The sequence below is a fragment of the Oryctolagus cuniculus genome, chromosome 9 (genome assembly GCF_964237555.1).
Source record: "Oryctolagus cuniculus chromosome 9, mOryCun1.1, whole genome shotgun sequence".
In the NCBI taxonomy this organism is placed as follows: domain Eukaryota; kingdom Metazoa; phylum Chordata; class Mammalia; order Lagomorpha; family Leporidae; genus Oryctolagus; species Oryctolagus cuniculus.
Window position 1 is genome coordinate 71117169 of NC_091440.1, and position 18897 is coordinate 71136065.

The 18897-nt window shown below is 42.7% G+C and overlaps 1 protein-coding gene across 5 annotated transcripts in view; it reads left to right on the plus strand.

The window, feature by feature from the left end:
* The window catches only part of WDFY2 (WD repeat and FYVE domain containing 2), a 195031-nt gene that overhangs the window by 149675 nt on the left and 26459 nt on the right, over positions 1-18897 (plus strand). For all 5 annotated transcript variants that reach the window (XR_011378806.1, XM_070048896.1, XM_002720738.5 and 2 more), the window contains 2 exons: positions 3885-3997; positions 14510-14636. Coding sequence is in view for 4 of the 5 variants with exons in the window: in XM_070048896.1 (XP_069904997.1) it covers positions 3885-3997; positions 14510-14636 (240 nt within the window). In the remaining variant the exon portion in view is untranslated. The remainder of the gene's footprint in view (positions 1-3884; positions 3998-14509; positions 14637-18897) is intronic.

Below are 18897 nucleotides of genomic sequence, written 5' to 3' on the forward strand. Positions count from 1 at the left end.
GGCCACAACAGCCAGAGCTGCGGTGATCCAAAGCCAGGAGCCAGGAGCTTCTTCTGGGTCCCCCACGCAGGTGCAGGGTCCCAAGGACTTGGGCCATCTTTCACTGCTTTCCCAGGCCATAGCAGAGAGCTGAATGGGAAGTGGAGAGGCCGGGTCTCGAACCGGCACCCATATGGAATGCCGGCACTGCAGGCGGTGGCCTTACCCGCTACCCCCCCACCCCCCAGTCTTTCTTTTACTGGTTTCAGCCATTGGGAGTGTTGCCTGAAATAATTCTTTCATTAGAGTTGCAAAATAGCTATTTTCTAATCCTGTCATATTTTCCCACATGTAATAGTTGGAATTCCTTTATAAAGTAGAATTTTCTGTCATTAACTAATGCTCTTTGATTACTCTGAAATACAATTACTTTAGGAAAAGCAGGATAATTTCTTAATTCTTTTTAAGCTAATTTTCAAAGTGGAGATTTATTGCCCCAGTAACCTCTAATAGGGATCTTTTCTTTGTGTTTTTGAGCACTTTTATGAACCCTTAGTTTTTGGTTTCTTTGAGGTGGTGGGTTTTTTGTTTGGTTGGTTTTTGGTTTTTTAGTTTTTTAAAATAATAGCTTTCAATAAATTGCCATTTTTTATGTTCAAATTTACCACCGTTGGTTGAAGAGCCTCATCATATTGTCCCCAAAGTTTTCTAGTTTTAATCTTTAAAAACTATTTTAAAGAGCAGTTCTAGATTCACAGCACAAAGGAAAGAAAGGTACAAAGATCATACACCTCCTGTCCTGACTCCTGCCTAGCCTCCTCCATTACCAGGATCCCCCACCAGGGGGATCATTGGCCCCCAAAGTCTGTAGTTCCCATTAGGGTTCACTCTTGGTATAGTATATTCTATGGTTGTGGGTGTCTACCATTGTATTATCATACAGTGTGTTTTATTGCCTTAAAAAGCCTCTGCCCTGCCTATCTATACCTCACCACTACCTCATGTTTTTTATATAAGCCCTCTAGTTTTTGGTAGCTTCTTGGCTTTCTGAAACACATATCTTAAGCCATCATGTACCTTTCCTGTCCCAAGCCTGGAATTAGCCATTCTTTTAGTGAGGAATAGTATGCAGAGTTAACTCTGAAAAATACCCATTGTTGTGTTTATATTAAAGTAAATTAAGTCATCAATTCATATAATATATCTAATTCAAGTTTAAATTACAGAGGGATTTTTTTTTGTTTGCTTGTTTTAAGATTTATTTATTTATTTGAAAGGCAGAGTTAAGGAGAGAGAGGGAGAGACAGAGAGAGATTCTTCCATCTGCTGGTTCACTCCCCGAGTGGTCACAACAACTAGGCTTGGGCCAGGCCGAAGCCAGGAGCTTCACCCAGATCTCCCACATGAGTAGCAGGGGCCCAAACACTTGGACCATCAGAGGATGCTGCTTTCTCAGGCACATTAGCAGGGAGCTGTATCAGAAATGGAGCGGCCAAGACGCAAACCAGCACCCATGTGGCGTGGTGCTTAATCTGCTGCACCACAAGGCTGGCCCCCTGATAACAGGTTTTTTTTATTTTTTCATTATGGTACTTGATTCTTTTATCTTAAGCTGAAAACCTTGGTTCCTAAAACATTATCATATTTCCTTATTTGCCTTATCCTATATTTCAGTTGTTTGGAATAATAAAAATAATAAAAATAAAACTCATGAATGAGATTTTAGATTTCTTTGAAGTCATTTGAAATAATTCTTTCAACTATATTGTTGTTGTTGTTGTTTTGGTTTTTTGTTTGTTTGTTTGTTTGTTGTGACAGGCAGAGTGGACAGTGAGAGAGAGACAGAGAGAAAGGTCTTCCTTTGCTGTTGGTTCACCCTCCAATGGCCGCCGCGGCCGGCGCACCGCGCTGATCCGATGGCAGGAGCCAGGTACTTCTCCTGGTCTCCCATGGGGTGCAGGGCCCAAGTACTTGGGCCATCCTCCACTGCACTCCCTGGCCACAGCAGAGAGTTGGCCTGGAAAAGAGGCAACCGGGACAGAATCCGGTGCCCCCACCGGGACTAGAACCTGGTGTGCCAGCGCCGCAAGGCGGAGGATTAGCCTAGTGAGCCGTGTCGCCGGCCTCAACTATATTGTTGTTTACCAACCTGATAGTTCCATTCATTCCTTTTACTCTGTTTTCATTTAGGGGATTTTTTTCTCATTTTATTTTATGTTTTTAACATGTAAAATACTTACAAGATTTTAAAAGAGAAAGTATAGAAAAGGGAAGCCTCACTTCTGTCACTATCCCTTCACCTGTTCTCCCGCCTCCATGGGTAGCCACTTCGGTTAGATCTTAATCATTCTGGTGCTTCCTTTCCTAAATATGAACACTTATGTGTACACATACGCACACGTTTATGTTTGCTTCCTTTTCTTACACAAGGGCAAATAGTTTATAGACACATATGACTTGGTGTTTTTCCCCCACTTAATAATATAGTCAGGAAATTACTCCATGTTAGTGAATGGAGATTTTCTTTTCTGTTTGCTAGCTGCATAGTATTCTGTTGTATAGGAGTATCATCATTACTTCAGTAAGTCCCATACTGCTGGACTCATGGATTATTTTCAAACTTTAGCTAATGAAATAATATGGAATTAACAATCTTGGGATGTGCCTTTTTGTATTTTTGCTAATATATCTCTGGGATCAGTCTCTAGAAATAGGATTAGTAGGCATGTTCAACCAGCACAGCTCATTGGGGACTGGGTGTTCAGGGCTTCTGTTGGGGGCTGGTCACAGATAGCTTCCCCCGGCATGTATTAACACTCCAGACTTACAGGAGGAAAGCAAGTATTTAGCATAAGCCATGTTGCTGTACAGTTAAGGCACAATGAGCCATTCCTACCAGTTAATGGTAGGAACTCCCTAAATGTCAAGTTCACAGATACTATGCCAATTTTGTAAGCCACCTTTCTAACAATAGCAGTCAAGCCTGCTGTGTTAATTCTTTTTTTGTACAGCACCATATTTATTTTTGTGAATTCATTTGGAATTTTTCCCATTTTTTTTAGGTTTGTGGTCTTTTTCTTCTTGATTGTTTCAGGATTTGGGCCATTTGTGACATTAAATTGCAGATTTTTTTTTCCCAACTTGCCTTTTGGCTTTGTTGGTATTATTTTTTGTTTGTGTTGGTAAGTTGTAGTTATTCTGTATCCAGGGTTACAGGGAAACTCTCCTGTCTACAGCTTATATGTTTTTATTTTTTTATTTTTAGATTCCTAATTCACTTGCATGATTGTGTTACACAGTGTATAACACAGATCCAATTTTTTTTTCAAATTGCTATCCAATTTCTGCCAACATTATTATTTTTTAAATCCATCTTTTCCTTATTCATTTGAAGGACCCAAATGTACTAACTTTCTGTATGATTTGAGGACTGTTTCTAGACTTTCTATTCTATTCCATTAATCTATTTATGCATCAATATTGCATTCTTAATTAAAGAAACTATATAACATTTTAAAATCTGGTAGGGCTAATCTATCCTTATCACATACTATATTCTTATTTTCAGAGTATCTTGCCTCTTCTTGCTTATTTATTTGTCCATATGACCTTTGGGATTAACATATCTAGAGAAAGAACCTGTTGATATTTTTATTGGGGTTGTATTAAATTTATAAATTAACATAGTAAGAGGTGATGTCTCTATCAGATTGAATCTTCCTCTCCAGTAGTACATCGTGTCCCTCATTTTGTTAACTCCACTTTGTGTCTTTAAGCACCATCTTCAAGCTCTCCTCATATTTAATTTGCACATTTCCTGTTATATTTATGCCTTTTTTTGTTTGTTTTCTATATAAATCTTCCCATTCAATTTTGAGAAACAATCCTTAATGCCTGCATGATAGATTTGATGTCGAAACTCGGCATGTGTTTATTGGTGACCACTCAGGCCAAGTAACAATCCTCAAACTGGAGCAAGAAAACTGCACGCTGGTCACAACGTTCCGAGGACACACAGGTAGGCTGCGAAGTAAAACCCTTGTGTGTTCATATAACAAACAGTGTGCTGTCACCTGCTGCATATTCTCATGTTAGATGTTATGTTTTCAAAGTAGCAAAGAACTGTCCCTGCTTGTACAGAGATACCCAAGACCTTTAACTGACACGAGAATGATTCAGTAATACATAATGTCAGAAACTTTTCTACAGAATCCAAGCAAAAGAGGAAGCAATCTATTTTGAAAACGTTGGTGGTTTGGTTCTTTGTCAGACTGCACTGGAGAAAGCTAGTGTTGGCATGCATTAATAGGCTATTGTTTGAGATGGCATAGCAATTGCTCAGACCCTAGAAGACCAAAAGGACAGTTGCTTCCATCTATCCTGGCCATTCTTGGAGTGAGAAGATGTTGTGCAAGAAAGAGATTCACTTCCCCTTCAAATGAAGAAAAAAAAAAAAAAAAACACTCATCATGAGTAGCTTGGCTCTACAAAAAAGAGAGGAAAGAGAGGATCCTCTTTCTTTCCAGACAACTCCTTTCAGTTTAAAACCCAAGGTTCCCTTAACATAATTGTTCTGTTCAGGGTCATGTAAACAAGGTAATATAGAGCCGGCGCCGTGGCTCAATAGGCTAATCCTCCACCTTGCGGCGCCGGCACACCGGGTTCTAGTCCCGGTCGGGGTGCCGGATTCTGTCCCGGTTGCCCCTCTTCCAGGCCAGCTCTCTGCTATGGCCAGGGAGTGCAGTGGAGGATGGCCCAGGTGCTTGGGCCCTGCACCCCATGGGAGACCAGGAAAAGCACCTGGATCCTGGCTCCTGCCATCGGATCAGCACGGTGCGCCGGTTGCAGCGGCGGCCATTGGAGGGTGAACCAACGGCAAAGGAAGACCTTTCTCTCTCTGTCTCTCTCTCTCACTGTCCACTCTGCCTGTCAAAAAAAAAAAAAAAAAAAAAAAAACAAGGTAATATAAAATATTCACATTTAGCCTTTGAAAGACCTGATGATGGTTAATTTTTTACTGATATTCTTGACATGCTGGCAATGTTTTAAAATCTAGAAAATACTGACCCTGGAAATGAGTTGCTGCCTATTTTCATGGTTCATGGTGGACTTTCGTGTTTTCTACAGACTATCAATCCATAATTTATTGTACAACAGCTATAAAACTGAGTTTGAGTATTGTATAAAAAGAGAAGTAGGGAGAGAGGATATTCAATGGGATAGTACCTAGATTATAAGGGATTTCCTGAAGAGAAAAAATGAGATGCTGGAATAAGAACCATAGTAAAGAGGAAATTGAATCAAAACATTTCTAAAATATAACCTTAATTATCTGTGCCCTTGGGTGAAAGAACATACAGAAATGTCCCCTGTAGTCGGGACCCTGGTGTTTCCTGGTTGGATTTCTCTTTTTAGCCACCCTGGGCCCAGTAGGAACCCAGAACTGCCCCACCCCAGGAATCTTAAGCTTCTATGACTCACTGATACCTTCAGGCTCCTCATCTTTCACTTCCTAAACCCTCACTTCGCTCCCTTGCTCTCTGCCCTTGTTGGGAAGTCTGGTCCTCCATTCCTCCTTATCCCCAGAGCCTCAGCCCCTGTTCCCTTCCTTCCCAGTGTTGCATCGCTTCAGCCACATGCCTCCCAGCACTCTTAGTTCCAGGAGCGAGGGTGTGCTTCCTCTTTGGGAAGCTTTCCTGTGATTCACTGTCCCCCTGTCTCCTTATGCAGCCGGCTGCCATGAGACTTAGACCACCAGGACCACTGCACGAGCTGGAGTTCTGATCCAGATTCATCTGATAATCTTTCTGTGTGTCCCTGTTCCCCTAAACAACTCCTGCAGATCTTCCCGCCCTCCCCAAGACCCTTCCCTAGCTCTTGCCCAGCCTCTTCCTCTTCACAGCTATCAGAGAGAAGCCTACTCTATATCCTGGGACCCCAAGAAACAAGCATGCCCCCCCCCCCCGCCCCGCCATCTCTGCTTTCCTCTGGCCCTGGCCAGCTCTCAGGATCTGCACACCACACTAATCCCCTGTGTCTCCCTTTAACACACTCTTGTCAATTTATGAGCATGCTTAATTTGCCCTTGTTAAAAACCAAACCAAACCATCTCAAGTCCATGTCCTTTTGTAGCAATTTCCATTTTATTCTCCTAATAGCAATGCTTTTCTTTTCACTTTTTAAAAATTAGAGTAGAATATACAGAAATTGACCATTTCCACCATTTTGATGTATTCCATTTAGTGGCATTAACTACATTCACGTGAGTGTGCAGCCATTACTGCCATCAGCCTCAGAATATTTTTCATCTTGAGAAACTGAAACTCTGGGCCCTGAGACAATAATCCCAGCACCCCAGCCCCTGGCGGCAGTCATCCCACTTCCTGCCTCTGTAAATGTGACAACCTGAGGTAACTCCTATGAGTAGAATCCCAAGTGTTTATCCTCGTGTGATTGGCTGATTTCATTCAGCGTGATGTCTTCAAGGGTCATCCAGGTTGGAGCAACCAGCAGTGCTTCTTAGGAAAATGTAATTTCCCAGCTGCTTTGAGATCCTCACTCCCCCCTTGCTGTCCAGCCCCTGCAGTCTGGGTGTCTCTAACTCCTCTTATGCTACTCTCTCCAAGGTGGCCAGCAGCCTGCTGCAACAGGTTGTGAACCTTGTCCTACTTAACCTGCTGGCAGCATTTTACATGGGGCCTTTCCTTCTTGCTCCAAATACTCTACTTTTTCTTCTGTGATTCAGCCTCTCCCAAGTTTTCCTTCTATGCCTCTGATGATTCTTGCTCACAGTTCCAAGGTTCTGTGCTGTATCCTCTTCATTTATTTTTGTTTATTTATTTGAAAGTCGGAGTTAGAGAGCCCTTCTCTCTGCTGGTTCACTCCTCAAATGGACACAATGGCCAGGGCTGGGCCAGGCAGAAGCCAGGTGCCAGGACCTCATTCAGATCTCCCCCATGGGTGGCAGGGGCCAAGCACTTGGGCCTTCTCCCACTGCTTTTCCCAGGTGCATTAGCAGGGAGCTGGATTGGAAGAGGAGCACCCAGGATACTACCTGGTGCCAGTATGGGATAACAGCATCATAGGAGGGGGCTTTACACACAAGCCACAATGCCAGCCCCAAATCTTCTTCTCTTTAAATGCTATTTAAATGATATTTCCAATACCAGAGTGGTGACTAAACTGGGAGAAAGTGAAGGGTAGCCAGGGAGACCTCCCCAGCCAGGGGTTGCTTGACCTGAGATCTTTGGGGATGAGTACGAGTTGAGTTCACGAGAAAGGAGTGAGAAGAGCAATCCAGGCAGAGAAAAACAGTATTGCTCAAAGCAAGGAGGTTTGCAAGAGCATGGCTCTCAGGAACTACTGGTCACTTGTTTTGTGCCTGGAACCCTGGGTGTGAGGGAGGAGAGGTAGGGGACTAGAGCAGCAGAAAGGCAGCAAGAGTCCTTCGGACCACCGAGGTTCATCTCAGACATTATTCTGACGTCTGTGAGAAACCATTCATGATTCTGAAGCAAAGAAGATCATCTGACCAGATTGTAAACATTGTTCTGGGAATAGCGCAGAATTGGAAAGCAAGTAGGATACATTCCCTTGAAACATGACAGTGGCCTTGGGGAAGTGAGGAGCAAATAGACTCAGAGTAAAATTTAGGAGGTGACTTCAGGCCTGGTGACAGACCAGATGGTTACCAGATTTGGTTTAGGCAGCGGTGGCTTTCAGCCTGACCTCTTGAATCCTCAGAAGTCAGTCACCATGCAGTGCCTCGTAAGAATCCACTGAGTTCCTAATTGTTGCCTCTGGGAGAAGAGGTAAGGAGCTGCTTCTAATCAGCAGCCAGATGTGGCTCAGGGCTCTCATGTTTTGCAGGCTTGTTCTAATATAAAATGTTACCTGGGCATTGTGTCTTATCTTTCTCTGAGTTTAAAGCATTTCATTTCATCTTTATCACGGAATGTCTTTGAGGAAGATAGCACATGATCCAGGAAGGTCACGGACATGAAAGCAGATAGAGAGGTCAGGTAGTTACCTTGTTGTTATTATTCCTGGAGAGTAGTGTCTGCCTACTCCTGCTCCAACTGCAGCACCACTGCCTCACTTAGAGCTAGAGCAAGGACGTCTAAGAGATTCCGGCATGATTCACACATACTGTGCTGGCTTTTCCTGTGGTAGGCCGATTGTGGACTCTGGGAAGTCCCAAACTCAGCCAGATATATAATTCTGGAAAGAAGCTTTTATAAGGACCAAAGACCCATTAAAGAGTGGGCTTGGGGTCTCATCCATCTAGTCCAAACTCGGGAGCAGGTGAGCCTTCAGTCTGTGTATGGAGTCGTAACCATTCACCCCATCCACTCCCGTATAGCACAGAAAGTCATTCCAACATGTGGGTTAGTAATGGAATCCTCCCGAGAGTCATGTCCAGAGGCCAGAGACATTTTCCAGTCCGTGGGGACTCAGGAAACTAGTTTTATGTTCTTATGCTCCCTCTGCTGGCTTTCCTTTGGGAGCTAAATGCCAGATACCATAGTTCTTTGTTATTTCTGAAGAAATTAGAATATAGTTCCACAAAAAGTCGTAAACTGATTTGAACAAAGTGGAGAAAAGTCCTGTTTTGACCACTGGACATTAGTAGTGCCAATGCATTTTTTTTCACGTATAGGAACTTTTTTGACCAGCATATACATATTTGAAAAAAGCATAGTAGTAAATGAAAATTGCACATGGACCTTTTCATTAGCTGTTAGGAGAATTATTGAAAGGAACAGTGTAATGATAGCAGAAATAACTAAACAAACCAAGAAAGTTCACTGCAGATATGCAAGGTCATGTAATTAAATTGAGAACATTAGTTTTGTTTATAATGGACACTTTCACACAGTTCCATTTTATAGCAAGTGCAAGCCAGTAGACAGGGATTATCCTCAAGTTGGTCGCATAAGCAGTCGCAGTCTGTCTGTGGTGAGTGCTGGGAAATGTAGGTAAACACAACAAGCATAATCCTTGTCCTTATTCAGCCCCCAGCCCAGTGTGGAATACAAGCATCAGATCAGTGATTAGATAATTCATTAAAACATTATATGATAGGCAGTGCTGGGAACCCCTAATGGTCACACTTTGGCTGCTTTGAAAGCAAATAACTAGAGGACCTTTCCTCATGCAGAGAGTTAAAGGGAAGCATTCCAAGGAAGTGGGGTGTACATAGCTCCTTAAGGAGAAGAGGCGTTCCCAGGAGGCAGGAGCACTCCAAGCCCTGGAGATAGCTGGTAGGAATCCTGGAGTGGGAAAATGTGAGCGACCATGCGGGTTGACCTTATGAGAGTATTAGGAATTGCAGACATTATTCTTGGGTGGTGAGAAACCAGTAACAGTTTGAACTGGGGAGTGACATTTTAGCAAGTCAATGAGACAGTAGTCATGATAGATTGGTAGGAATGAGAATGGATGTGGGGTGGCTATGTGAGAAGCTACTGCTGAATCACTTGGAGAAGGTGAGATCTGGACTCCATGGGTGGCTGTAGGGTAGAGAGGAGGAGAGGATCTGAGATATTTCCGGAGATTTTGGAGATTAGAGGTCAGCTGCATTTGGCAACTTATTTGGGGTAATAATGGCTCCCAGCTTCTGTTTGGAGCGTTTAGGGAGACCGTGATGCCATTTCCTGAAACCAGGAATGCTGGAGGCAGGGCAGGATTGGGAGAGACTGTCACAGCATTTGAACTGAATGTGTCTAGGAGACATCCCTGGGGTGGTGGCAAGGAGAAGCCATCTAGACATTTGTGGATCTCACGAAGAAGATTATAGCCTAGAGAAGGAGCACATTTAGTTTTACACATTGAGCATCACTTCAGCCTAGAACAAAATGCAGTAACCAAAAGGTCAGATATTTTATTCAAGAGGCTCTATGGTCTGAGGACTGACTGAGGCACTTTTTTAGCCACATATTCCTTATATACAGCTGACCCTACGGGGTGTGATGTCACACTCTTTGTGAGGCACCATGCCACACGCTGGTACAGGCAGAACCAGCCGTTTCCAACACTGACTTTGCAATACTCCATGTTACAAGGTATGTTGTAAATATCTTTTAAAGAATTACACATTTTGACATGTATTAAATTTTTTATTTTTTTAAATTTTTTAAAACGTTTAGACTCTGATCCGGTTCCACTAGTCAGAAATGTGAATATATGAAAATGTTCTTCTTAGCATATTATGTAATACTTAAAAGTTAAGAAAAATCTAACCATAGGTGAAATAAGACAATACATATGAAAGGATATTACTCAGCCTCCGACAATTACATTTATGATATATATTGTAGCATAGGTACATTTTATAATTATCAAACTTTTATTTTAAAAATATTTTGGTGATGACTATTTTGATAAAAAAAATACATAGCATGAAGTTTGCCATTTCATCATCTTTAAGTGTACAGTTCAGTGGCATTAAGTCTATTTGCGATATTGTGCAACCTCACCACTATCCATTTCCTGAACTTTTTTCATCATCCCAGCTCTGTACCCATTAAAGGTAATCTCTAAGAACAAAATCATTTTAATTTAAAAAGTGTCCTGTAGGTCATATTGTGGAAGTCAAGGGCAGGAAGAAGCATAAAATAAAACCTTGAAGAGGAACAGAAAGATGGGTTAATCTGAAATGGAGTAAATGTAATAGAAGAAATGGTTTTTGTCACTGAAAATACCACGAACACTGGAAACCACACCCTTGTAGCCCCTAGCTTGCCCTCAGTGTGGGTTGGGGCACAAGGTGCAGGGATCTGTACGGCTCCAGGCCATTGACTTCCCCACCACCTGATTGTTAGAATGCTTGTTCATCAGGAGCCCCATCTACAGAGAGGTGCAGGAAGAAAACCCTCACAGAAGACCAGGTTGTTCGTGTCAGTAACTGTCCCCTCTGCTTCTTAGTGCCCCTCAGCATTGCCAGCCTTGTATTAACTTCTCACCAGCCCTACCCCAAGGGCTCTCCTGAACACCTCTTGATTATTGCCCCCCTTCCTCTCTGCCATTTGGTTCATCAGACCAGTTGAAAGTTTTTATGGAGCACTTTCTGTGTACCAGGCACCCTGCGCAGTGCTCAGATACACAGATACAGAACCTAAGTCTACCTTGGGGATGGAGACATATTTGCAATCCCACAAAGTTCAGTTTAGCAGAGTCAGTTGAACAACAGAGACCCGCACAGAGGCCCAAACGTCCCCTTGATTGAAAGTGTTGGGGAGGGCTTCCTGGAGGAGCCAGTCCCTGAGCTATACCTTGAAGAGGGAGAAAAGCTCTTCCCCAGCACCAGCACCGAGGCTCACTTGGTTAATCCTCCGCCTGCGGCACCGGCATCCCATATGGGTGCTGGGTTCTAGTCCCGGTTGCTCCTCTTCCAGTCCAGCTCTCTGCTGTGGCCTGGGAGGGCAGTGGAGGATGGCCCAAGTGTTTGGGCTCCTGCATCCGCATGGGAGACCAGGAAGAAGCACCTGGCTCCTGGCTTCAGATTGGTGCAGCACAGGCCATGGCAGCCATTTGGGGAGTGAACCAATGGAAGGAAGACCTTTCTCTCTGTCTCTCTCTCACTGTCTATGACTCTACCTGTCAAATAAAAAAAAAAAAAGCTCCTCCCCTCCCAGATCTTAAATTCTACTGGATTGGGGCAGTAGACAATAAATTTTTTTAAAGATTTATTTATTTATTTGAAAGTCAGAATTACAGAGAAAGAGGAGAGGGAGGGAGGGAGGGAGGGAGGGAGAGAGAGAGAGAGAGAGAGAGAGAGAATCTTCTATTCCCTGGTTCTCTCCCCAAATGGTCACAACAGCCAGAGCTGGGCCAGTCTGAAGCCAGTAGCCAGGAGCTTCTTCTGGGTCTCTCACATGGGTGCAGGGGCGTAAGGACTTGGGCCATCCTCTGCTGTTCTCTCAGGTACATTAGCAGGGAGCTGGATTGTAAGTGGAGCAGCCAGGACTCCAACCAGTGCCCATATGGAATGCCAGCACTGCAGATGGCAGTTTGACCCACTATACCATAGTGCTGGCCCTGACAATCAGCTTTTTTAAAACACACAGAATACAAGGAAGACATGAGAGTAGACGAGGAAAGTGTCTCTAGGGAGGTGGCATTTAAACAAGAATTTATGTGAAGTTGGAGGGGAAAAAAGGATTTCTGTTTTTTCATGCAGCTTCTCCTTCATTCATTTGACAGACATCACTTTTTGGCCTTTTGGCTAAGATCACATGCATTTGACAGACAGCGCTGCAGCCTATGTGCACCCAGCACTGTGCATGGTTGGTTGCTGTTGTGGGGTAGTTGGTTTTGGAAGGGGGAGGAGAAGACCAGGAGCTGCTATGGGTGGTTGGTCACAGAAGCAATGCAGCAAGTGATTTTATTCTTCCATGGACAGGAGTATATGCAGCAGAATGGTATGGGTATAGGAAGATATAGGAAAAAACTAACAAGCAGAATCGAGAGAATGGGGATTTTGTTGTTGCTGTTCTTTTTGATCTTAAAACAACAAATCTTCTGAGACACTTATGCGAGAAACTTTACTAACCACATTTACAGTATAGCACTTCATTAGAACAAATTGATGATCTAAATAAGAAAAATGTCAGATCCCAACAAATAGAAAGCTATTTTATGTTCTTTTCAGAATACAGTATTTTTTCACTAATGTAAAACATAAATATTTCTGACATTCATAAGTATGAGTAGGCTTTGGGTTTACCTTACATGGAAAAAATTACTTCTGTTCTCATTACACAAGAAGTTTGATTTAGAAGGTGACTATAATCGAAGATAATCTGTCATGATGTTTTGTAGCCACACCACTAGAATAATCCCAATAATATGTGTACTACACCTTGAAGTTTACAGAGTGGTCCAGTGTAGTTGCGACCTAATTCTCACTACCATCCTATGAAGTAGGTGTAAGCTAGGTTGATGTTATCATTATTAGCCACAGTCAGTGTGATCAGGGCTCACCATCTCCATTTTACAGATGAGGACACTGGCAATTAAAAGATATATAAGTTATTTGCGTGGAATCTGTAAATCAGAATCCCCAAAAAGAAGACATAATTTTAAATTCCAATATTGTAGCCCAATTACAATTGATGTTCAAGAATAACAAATTTGTAATAGACATTTCTCAAAAGACAGCATATGGATGGTCAACATTTTATATTTTATATTTTAAAATGCTCAACATCATTAATCAGGGGAATGTAAGTCAAAACCACAGTGAGATTCATCTTAGTCCAGATAGACTGGCTGTTACCAAAAAGAAAAACAAAAGTGCTGGTGAGGATGTGCAGCAAAGGGACCCTTTACACACTGTTCATAGGAACATAAATTAGCATAGCCATCATGGAAAACAGCATGGAGGTTCTCCTAAAAATTAAGAAAAGAATACCATATGCACCAGCAGTGTCACTGCTAGGTATCCAAAGGAAATTAAATCAATATGTTGGAGAGATACCTGCACCCCCAGTGTTTATTACTGCACTGTTGTTAATAGCCAAGATATGGAATCAGCCTATGTATTTTCCAAAAATGGATGAATGACTAAAAAAAGATGTGAGGTCTGTGTGTGGTTGTGGTGGGGGTGTATTTGCAGTGGAATACTATTTGGCCTTTAAAAAGGATGAGATCCTGTCACTTGTAACAGCAAGTGTGACCTGGAGGACATTATGTTAAGTGAAGTAAGGCAGATACAGAAAAACAGATACCATATGATCTCACTCATGTGAACGCTTAAAAAGGTGATCTCATTAAAGTAGTGAATAGAACAGTGGTTACCAGAGACCGGGGAGGGGAGAGAGCTGCAAATGCTTTGTCAGTGAATAACAAAGCCACAGCTAGAAGGGAATAACAGGTTCTGGTAATCCATTGCACAGTGGGGTGACTATAGTTAGCAATATGGTATTATATCTCAAAATAGCTTTTACAAAGAGGATCTTTTAATGTTCCTACCATCAAGAAAGTTAAATGTTTGAAGAGATGAATATGCTAATTACCATGATTTGATTATTGTACAATATATACTTGTATTGAAACATCGCATTGTACCCCATGAATATGTACAATTATTATGTACCAAGTTAAAAGAGGAAGAAAAGTCTAATTGAGCATTTTTAAATCCCATTTACTTCTGATCTGTTATTGTCAGAGTGGGAGATAGGTAATAGTTAAGAAAATGTGGTTGATATTTCCACAGACAATTCGATATTTTCTACTCTTCTTAGAATTGTGTCTATTTTTTGAAGGTAATTTAATTGTCTTTCATTTCCCTCCATTCTTTATAGTTGTTGATTTTATAGTACCTTAAGTTGGGGAGAGAATTCATAAGGATGGGGTTTTCATTGTTGGAGCCAATATTTTTCTCTTGAGGGACCGACTCATTTGTTCTTTCAGCAGAAATCTCTGTGTGCCAGGGACTGAACCAGATCCTAACTCCTTTGCGTTCTCATTTCTTTGATGAGAAACCTTGTGACTTCGTGACTAACATCCGGTGTATGTGTTCTGTCAGGTGGGGTGACCGCCCTCTGTTGGGACCCAGTCCAGCGAGTGTTGTTCTCAGGCAGTTCGGATCACTCTGTCATCATGTGGGACATTGGAGGAAGAAAAGGAACAGCCATCGAGCTCCAAGGACACAAGTAAGGCTGCTTTTACAGAGAACTGCGAGAAAAGACTGGTCTAAATGTTGGAACATGGAGTGCGGCCCAGATCCCAGGCAGGATCTTAGCCTGGGGTGGGATGTGGCAGGAACACAGATACAGCCACTTGGATTTATATCTGTGCAAACGTATGCTTACATACTTACACATTTTATTCCTCAGAGAATTTGAGAGTGTGTACAGAAACTATAAAATAAAATAATGGCAACAAATAAATAAAAGGTAAAAATTAGAACCAGGCAGAAGAGAAGAGTAAAAAATTTCAGAGCAAAAGAAGAAAGAGCTTATAAATACAGTTTCGGTCACTGAGCTCAAGTGTGGCTTCTTGAGGCGGAGGGACAGACAGTACCCTCACCCAGTGCACGCTGTTCGTCAGCAGCTGTTTAGCGAGTGCCTGTGTCCATTCCCATCAGGCTGTTCTTCCTTGAGGAATGGGCTTTGAGAGCGGAGAGCAAGCACAGGGAAAGCCTGGTGTGTCCTCGAAGCAGTTCTCAAACTCAGCTTTGCACAAAGAATCACTGAGGAGTTGTTTGAAAGTGGATTCCTGAGCCCTGTCTTCTAAGATTCTGGTTGCTGGTCTGGAGCCATGGGAATCTGTGTTGTGACACAGCCACCCAGGCAACTGTCTGCAGGTGACTCTCAGACCGCCCTGAGCTGCCCTTCCAAGTGCTGCCACCATCCCTGGGGGCAGAGCCTGTCCTTTCTTAGACAGGAGTGTTATATTTGCTTTACAATGCTGAGCTAATCTGCTTGGTTGTTACTGGTAAAGATTTCAAAATGATATTAAGAGTGACCCTAGCAACCATTAACACAATGTCAGTTACGCTTCTGTGAATAAATGGGTTTTTATCAGTGTTAGCTTTTCCTGCCTGGAACACTGGCTCCCCAGAACTCTCCTAAGTAGTTAAATCTCCAGTTTGGGATTATTGGATATCAACTAATTATGTTTTAGAGGGCCCATGACAAGTAATTATTTTAGTTTAGAGTTTACGGTTGGAGAAGCAGCTTTGAAGCCCTGTTTCTCTCAGCGGAGAACAGCCCCCTTGTCTGGGGCCTCTCGTGGCTGGTAGGGCTGCGCAGACCAGACCCCCTCAGCTCACCAGAAGCTTGCCTCTCTCATGTTTAACTCCATGATCGGGGAACACACATCCAGGTCAGGTCGAGTTTACGTCACCCACAGAAGTGGAGAGAAAGAGAATGCAAACCACGATTCCATTGACTAGCACTCAAGTTGTGACTTATGCTGCCAGGTAATTCCTGCCCCTTCAGACTGTCTCACCACAGTCCCTGTCATCCCCGTAGGAGATTCAGGTGGAGTTCCTACTGGCTTTGGCCTGTCCCAGCACAGGTTGTTATGAGCGTTTAGGGAGTAACCAGCTGTTGGGGGATTTCTGTCCACCCGTCTCTCTGCCCTTCAGTAAAATGAAGATAAGTAATAATTTTTTTAAAAAAGGTAAATTTAAATATATATAGATATGTGTGTGTTGTAATGCATCAGCCCAAGAATAAAGGCCTAATAAATGGCAGTTAAAATTATTGCTAATAAAATCTATAGGTCAAAATCATACTTTTGGATATGACTACTATTTCTGGTCGTAGCATTTCCTATGGAAATATTGCACATATGTCTAATGCCTCTATTCATAAGTCATTCAGCAAATGTTTGCTGAACTCCAGCTACAAACCAGACTTTGTATTAGCCCGTTTGGAAGCACAGAAGTAGGAAAGTAGTCGCTGCCTTAATGGAGCTGTACTGGAGGGAAGTGTGAGGATGGGTTTGCCAAGTTCACAGGACAGTGGAGGCCTCAGGAGGAAAGCTGGTGTTGAGTTGGATCTTAGGGGGTGAAAGTCTCATCATCCTCAGGATTAGGAGTTTACTCAGAACAGAGTACGACATGAACTAAAAAACACTGACTTGAGGAAATGCAGGTGCACAGAGGCTCAGGGCCCAGTCTGTACTTATGCCCTCACCACTAAATAGCAGAATGTCCCTGGTGCTAAAATAGGTACCCTTAGACAGGGGTTCCTCAGTTCAGATTCAGACTGGCTGTGGCCCAAGGATCTCGGAGGGCTGGGAGGGAGAGCTTTTTGGGTCCTTTAGGCATAGGGTGACCCCAGGTATCATTATCCAGGAGACCTCACATGTGTGACTTGCCCATGAGCCTTTTCTTTGAACGTTTGGAAGACTTCGGTTTATGGGAGAGTGAGGTATCTGGTGGTAGATCCATAGCTAGATTTTTACCACATAATGTAGACTTTTCATTAAAGAAATGAAAGATGCTATACATATCAGTCCCCCTACCCATGGGAGATGGAAGGGGGTCCACGCTGACCTTTGGGCAGATGTTAGCCTGTCTGAGACTCTGCTTCTACAAAGAGAACAGGCATCTCTGCCCTTCTCCCTTAAGGATCAGACACAGGGACTTCATCATGAGTGTGTGACTTAGGCAGTCACACAAGGCCCCATTCTTAATAGGATATGACGTTCAGTTTAATGCTCTGCTGTCACCATCTTATAATTCTTAATGCATTTTTAACAAAGAGCCTTTATTTTCATTCTGCACTGGTCCTCTCTAATTATATAGCTGGGCCTGATCAGACATGTGTTGCTTCTAAGACTGGTGAGAAAGCAAATGAGGTCATCCCACTAAGTGTAGTATTTATAGATCTCAGATCCTGGTTGTGAAAGTGTGGGTTTGTGCACTCATCAGAGCATTTGCAGTGTATCATGGAGTAGTCATCCATGAAATAGCAGCCAGTGTTGGAATGCTTTCTCACATCAGGCATTTCCTAGTGATGTCAGATGAAACATGAATATAAGAAGCTATCCTTTTATTCTTTATAATCCTTAATCTATGAACCTGGGGATGCTCCCTCACCTAATTTTTAACTACAAAGTAGCTATATTTTATATCTTTAAGTCAAGAATTCCCTGAACAGCTTTATTATAAAGCTTGGGGTCCCTCACTGTTCCACTTGTCTGTGTTGGGATAATTCACTGGAGTACTGGAATCCCATAAATTATCTATTTGTTGCTGAATGTTGTTGCCAGCGGTAGGTGGCAAGGCAGTTCCTTCTGCAGGTTATTTTGATTTTACAAGATCATTGACATGTATCAGGGCACCCTATCAAGTGAAATGCAGTTCAAATCACAGAGATAGGAGTCTGTTTGACTAGACAGATGTTTCTTCTTTCCCATAAGTGTCAGAATGATGATACTCTGTACCACTTCTAAAAGTAATAACCAGGAGAGGTAGTGAGAAAAAAATGGCTTTAAAAAATAAATTCATGTCAAAGATTTTTTTTTAGTCACTAATTAATAAGGCACTGAGTAAGATGTTACAGCCATTCTGAAGGAATATCCAGAGTAAAAATGAACCTAAGCAGAGGAGAATCTTAGAATGCATTTGTCAATGAATGCAGTGCTGACTTTTTCCATGGGAAGGAGTGAGAAGGTTTCTTCACTGAACAAGCTTTGTTTACAGTAATATCAATGTTCTATAAGATCCAGGGTTGTAAAATGGCTCTGTTAAAGATAGTGAGAGTTACAGACCCCTCTGGAGTCAGATAACACAGGAAGCTGTGCTAGGCAGCACCAAATACTCCATTACAAAGATACTCAGTTAGCTCTTTTTGCCCATTTCAACTCTCCTACTGTCTACTTGCCAGTTCTCCCCCATCCCCAGCCCATAATAATGATAACCTCAAAGATTATTTTTTTAAAAGAATTATTTATTTATTTATTTATCTGGAAGGCAGAGTTACAGAGAGGCAGAGGCAGATAGAGAGAGGTCTTCCACCTGCTGGTTCACTCCCCAGATGGCTGCGATGGCTGGAGCTACGCTGATCCCAAACCAGGAGCCACAAGCTTCTTCCTGGTCTCCCACGCAGGTGCAGGGGCCCAAGGTCTTGGGCTATCTTCTACTGCTTTCCCAGGCCTTAGCAGAGAGCTGGATCGGAGCAGCTGGGAATTGAACTGGCACCCATATGGGATGCTGGCACTGTAGGCAGCAACTTTACCTGCTACACCACGGCACTGTCCCCAGCCTTGTAGGCCTCCTTGAGTTTGTGTATCTAGAGCCACACAGTATTCAAGAACTGTTAAAGCCACAAAATTAACTTCTGCCTGGAAAACTTAATTGGACTTTTCAAGTCCTCTCTTATTTGTCATCCCATATCTAGGGAACTAATCTCAAGAAAGTCTCCTTCATGTTTCATCTACAGTACTTATAACCTTGAT